The sequence below is a fragment of the Scardinius erythrophthalmus genome (assembly GCF_964197995.2).
Source record: "Scardinius erythrophthalmus genome assembly, chromosome: 1".
NCBI lineage: Eukaryota > Metazoa > Chordata > Actinopteri > Cypriniformes > Leuciscidae > Scardinius > Scardinius erythrophthalmus.
This window is the reverse complement of record NC_138221.1, coordinates 50,984,550-50,990,200: the sequence shown is the minus strand read 5'-3', so window position 1 is coordinate 50,990,200 and position 5,651 is coordinate 50,984,550. Positions and strand designations below refer to the sequence as shown.

Below are 5,651 nucleotides of genomic sequence, written 5' to 3'. Positions count from 1 at the left end.
ATGAGTCTGGGGCCGGCATGCATTTTCCTAAGAGGATCTAAAAACACTGTAAGTCTCTTTTTCTTATATATGTGTATCCTGTATTCTGGTACTGATCCAGAGTATATTGCTAGACATTAAAAACAAAAATAAAAAAGTTCTAGCAGTTGATTATACCTGAAGTTTCCTCACTGCTGCACTATGCACTAAGGATCTCTTGCTTTTGCTGAGCTCATTCAGAACCAATCTGTTAATATCCATCTAGAGTTATAAATCTGAATGGTCTGTCTAGCACAAGAATGATCTCTCTAATGCTTTTGGAAATAAGAGATTAATGGGTGCTTGCAGGAGAGAGAATGAGTTCAAAATCTGTCCTAAGACATCAACAGATTGGTGCTTGCATAAAAGTTGTGCTGAATCCAAAAATGTGGGTAAATATGTAAAGCTGATGCACATACAAGGAAGCATAACTGTCGCTGTTTTACAGGAGCGTCCTCTCGCTGATGAGGAGATAGAAGGTAAGTGCAATTGTTTTACTGCTTTTATTCTAAAATAACAATTTACTTAAATTAAATTTTAAACCGACATTTGATAAAGATTTCATATTTTGTAATCAATTAATTTTCAAGAAATAATCAGGGACTCTCTGTTAAAGGTGACAGCCGGTAATATCTACACAATATTTAATATAGATGTAAAATGTAAAAACTTAAATATCTTGGAAACATTAGCCAATTAGTTAATTGACATATTTGAATTCAGCACATCGCAAATACATAAATAGCACATTTTATCTCTGAAGCAGAGGACTTATAGACCAATGTAATTAGTTATTACTGTCCTGTTTATGTAATAGCCTACTTTAAAAATCAGCAAAGGGTTATATATCATATTAATATCATAGTTAAGCTAAAAAAGAAAGATTGGTGGTTGGTGCTTGCGGTTTTTGGTTTAAATTGAGATCCTTTCCCTTTATAACTCACTTATTTTCCCCCATTCCCAAGTCAAGGTTCGCATACCGACCCAATAGCATATCTTGAAAACTAGAGCCAATCAACAATTTTAAGCATTATTTTCATTCTCAGTGAGCCATAATTAGTAAAGTTTGACTATATTTATTTCAGATGCATTTTGGCTGTAAACCAGTGTTATTTATCTTATTAAACGGTTTTATTTTCTAATGTTTACCTCCACATTTCTGGTTCATTTATATAACTACAGTACATTAATCTTACAGAATAAGATGCGCCAGATGCCAATGTAATTCAGTGAAGTCAATGAGAGTACTACTGAAACTGCTTCTGTTTTATAATCTTTTCTACTTTAATGTAACATTTGTTGATACAAACTATGTTTTCGTAGTATTGGGTTTGTCCTCTCGCTTTAATGACAGAAGTATAGTCAAATGATCCATGTCACAAATACTTATTTTGATTAGTAGCTTTTCTTAGCTTACAATTTTTCAAAATCCTTTTTGTATATTTCTATTGGGTTTAAATGAAAGAATAATAATAAATCCCAGATTTTTTAATGTATTGAAACAGTTTGTCGTGTACCCAGAACTCTGTTAATTAAATCGTCTTGTGTGTATTGCAGAGCTGCGCGAGGCGTTCGCAGAGTTTGATAAGGATAAGGATGGTCTGATCAGCTGTAAAGATCTGGGCAACCTGATGAGGACGATGGGCTACATGCCCACTGAGATGGAACTGATTGAGCTTAGCCAGAACATCAACATGAACCGTGAGACATCCGTCCTCTTCCCATCTCCGTTTCACATATGTGCTAGAAGTTGTTTTGTGATTTGATGCTCGTCCAGTCAATGTGTTTTGTACTGATGTCTGCTCATCACTCTGGCTGAAACACTGTATGTTCCATCTATTTATTTATCATGTGTTGATCACATAGATCTCTGCTAATCTTTATCCTCTATCTGCCTGTTTTTTCAGTTGGAGGAAGTGTAGATTTTCAGGATTTTGTTGACCTCATGGCCCCAAAGCTACTGGCAGAAACATCTGGAATGATCGGACTGAAAGAGTTGAAAGATGCATTTAGAGAGGTAAAGAATATACCTTTTTCCTTTTCCATTTCCCAAACATATTTCCAACAAAAAGCATAAACGAGAGTAATCTTTTTATATTTTTGTGCAGTTTGATATGGACGGTGACGGCTCTATCACCAAGGAAGAGCTGAAGCATGCAATGCTAAAGCTGCTAGGTGAAACCACAAACAATAGGGAAATAGAAGCCGTGGTCCGAGAAGTAGACAACAATGGAGACGGGAACGTTGATTTTGAAGGTAAAATAGATTCATATTTCAACATAATGTAGACAGCCAAAAGCCTATTAGCACAGTTGTTCTTCTTGGCAATACAATATTCAAAGCTATTTCCTCTGGTATTTCTGCTGTAATTATGACAATGCTGCGTTTTCAAAGTTTTTAATAACAGAAACTGTGAGTGTTAATATCAGTGGTGGACAAAGTAATAAAGTAAAGTATAATACTCCAGAAAATTAAATACAAAAATACTAGTTTTTAATGTAGGCTACTTACGTATTAAAATTAAAAAGTAGCCTACTGGATATGTTTATTTATTTTCCAATTTTATGTAGGCTAGTCTACATTCTGCTCAAAATACGTGTGTGGTTGTTTGTGACAAACTTCATAGGGAAAAAATGTGTTAACATTTAAGGACTAACTACATTTGAAACTGCTATGGCAGCGGCAAAGAAGCATTCGTTATTTTAAAGTTGTTTACCTAAAACTTACTTTTCAGGCGGTAAAAAAAAATAAAAAAAAAAAATGTGGACATGTCTTCATTCAGGTAGCCTATTTCATACAATGGGCTTAAACAGCTTGCCCTTTTACAGCAAATTTAGTTCACATACTATGGCAAGCCGTTTTAGCTTTAATTGTACCCAGTGTTACTCGTCGTAATTAGTAAGAATTCAATTAGAGAGCTCTACAATTAAATTCTTACTAGTAGCAATTACAATTAGAGAGCTCTACAATTAAATTCTTACTAGTAGCAATTACAATTAGAGAGCTCTCTTATTCAATTATTACTAGTAAGAATTACAATTACAAAGCTCTCTAATTCAATTATTACTAGTAACAATTACAATTAGAGAGCTCTACAAATGAATTTTTACTAGTCATATGTCTCAATTGACTTCCATTCATTTTTAATTACGGAGCTCTACAATTGAATTGTTACTAGTAAGAATTCCAATTAGAGAACTCTCTATTTCAATTGTTACTACTAAGAATGCAATTGCAGAGCTCTTTAATTCAATTCTTACTAGTAACAATTCCAAGAGAGCTCTCTAAATCAGTTGTCACTAGTAAGAATGCAATTGCAGAGCTCTTTAATTTAATTACAGAGCTCTGCAATTATACATATCTTTAATTCGTTTTTTTACTAGTAAAAATTCAATTAGAGAGCTCTGTAATTGCACTCTTACTAGTAATTATTGAATTGTAGAGCTCTCTAATTGTAATTCTTACTAGTAACAATTCAATTGCTCCGTAATTAAAAATAAATGGAAGTCAATGGAGACATATGACTAGTAAAAATTCATTTGTAGAGCTCTCTAATTGGAATTGTTACTAGTAAGAATTGAATTAGAGAGCTCTGTAAATGTAATTATTAATAGTAATAACTGAATTAGAGAGCTCTGTAAATGTAATTATTAATAGTAATAACTGAATTAGAGAGCTCTCTAATTGTAATTGCTACAAGTAAAAATGCAATTACGACGAGTAACGCTGGGTACAATTTAAGCTAAAACGGCTTGCCATAGAACAGACGGTCGAATTCACAAATGAATCGTTCAGTGTGATTTGCAAACCGATTTAACAGATTAACTAAAACACTGCTATCACGTCTCGAGCCGGTGACGATTTCTTTGGTTCAAAATTCAAAACCACGTGTTTTTATGAAATGTAGTGGAGTAAAAAGTAGGCTACGATAGGCATGTGATTTTGAATAGTGAAGTAAAGCTTCCAAAAATAAGTCTATAAAATACAGGCTTCTTGAAAAATGTAGCCTAGCCTACTTTACAGAAGTTACAATAGCCTACTTCGTTAGCCAACTGTTCTGGTTTAGTAAAGAACCACTGCATTGTAGGAGGATCTTCACACTCTGTTCTAGTTTAGCACTGCCACACTGGCTATTTACACACAGATAGCAGAACCTTTTCACATGCGGAATGCATGTGAATGGACTTTAAACACCATAACGCTGGACTGACCTTAGTAATTACTGAAGTGTTGAGAACCTTTTTTAACGTATAAACATCGTCGGAGCAGCTGAGGTGTTTCAGTAATTAAACTAATAAGACTATAAGTGTGATCAAATGTGAGGTCAAGAACAGGCTTGTGCTGAACCCTGATACTTTAAAATTAGCTTCACATTAAGTGTACGATTAACTAAAATGTACAAATGTTTCCATAACCATTTTTATATGGTAATTTTTTGGCCAGGTATCTCTTGGAAAAGAGATTTTGATCTCATTAAGCTGGTAAAATAATTAAAAGTTCTATAATATAGCCTAATATAATATAATATGGATAAGAATATCTAAATACAAAATAGATAAGAATTAATCTAAAATGCAAATCTGATATGGACTGGATACTGAGAAATAATCTCACTTTATGTCAGCCTGTGCTCCAGTTAAAACTAATGCTTTTCTTTTTCTTTTTTTATCTCTCTCCTTTAGAGTTTGTCAAAATGATGTCTAAAATTTGAGAATGCACCTGAGACGTTAAAGAAGGCCTGAGGAAATCATTCCAGAGACGGAAGCATCTGCATCAGTCAGACCGTCAATAAAGTCAATGGCTACAATACTATTTATATTGGAACTGTTTTATACCACTTTGTTTGTGTATTTATATCTTACTCCACTTTGTGCCACTTTGTTTTGTTTTACTTGACCTCAAACACTGAATCCTCTATAAACTCTGTAAATGATAATAATGTCATATATCAGTATTATGTAACAATATTTCAGCGCATGTCTGACATATATGTTCGGAATAGGATTGTATTTTTCATTGGACACACATACTGTACTTGAACTTTTGGCATAAAACCAAGTTAAAAACTCTCTCGGACTGTTATTACTTTTGCATTAGTGTGTGTGTATGTCCTGATTTTGAATTTTGCATTAGTGTGTATGTCCTGATATTGTTGTAATTTGATCATAGGCTTTAGTTAAGCTCATCACTGAAAACTGGAACTGGAACACAGTCTATCCGCTCTCTAATTCTGTATTGCATCAATGTGTGTCTGTAATTATTTACTTATATACATTTTAAACAGAAAGAGCATCACATGAGTAAATATTATGATAGAAATCTGCCATAATCTGCCTGTAATTTCCTGATACAAATTCAAACAACATTTACATGAATTAAATTAGCGGCCACATCCAAGCAATTTACAAATACAAGTAACAGAAACAAATGTTATTAATAAAAAAATAGGCACTGTAAGGATGAAAATCAACAAAGACTTTTGCTTTTCTGTTCCAACCCCTTTCAAGGGCTAATTCCTAAAGTCAAAGATGATCAAGGCCTGTATTGTATACCTTTAGTACGATGCCAGAAGAACTGTGGCAACGTCGCTTGAAGAAACATACCTGTAAAGCCGGTACTGTGAACTGTTTTAG

At 33.6% G+C, this 5,651-nt stretch overlaps 1 protein-coding gene across 1 annotated transcript; it reads left to right on the top strand.

Moving 5' to 3' along the window:
- On the top strand, window positions 1–4,729 carry cabp5b (calcium binding protein 5b; the record flags this gene model as incomplete). Its single annotated transcript, XM_081374556.1, has 6 exons — window positions 1–48; window positions 467–497; window positions 1,576–1,719; window positions 1,926–2,035; window positions 2,127–2,274; window positions 4,701–4,729. 6 exons carry the CDS (start codon window positions 1–3, stop codon window positions 4,727–4,729), a joined length of 510 nt encoding a protein of 169 aa, XP_081230682.1.
- Window positions 4,730–5,651: the final 922 nt, after the last annotated feature.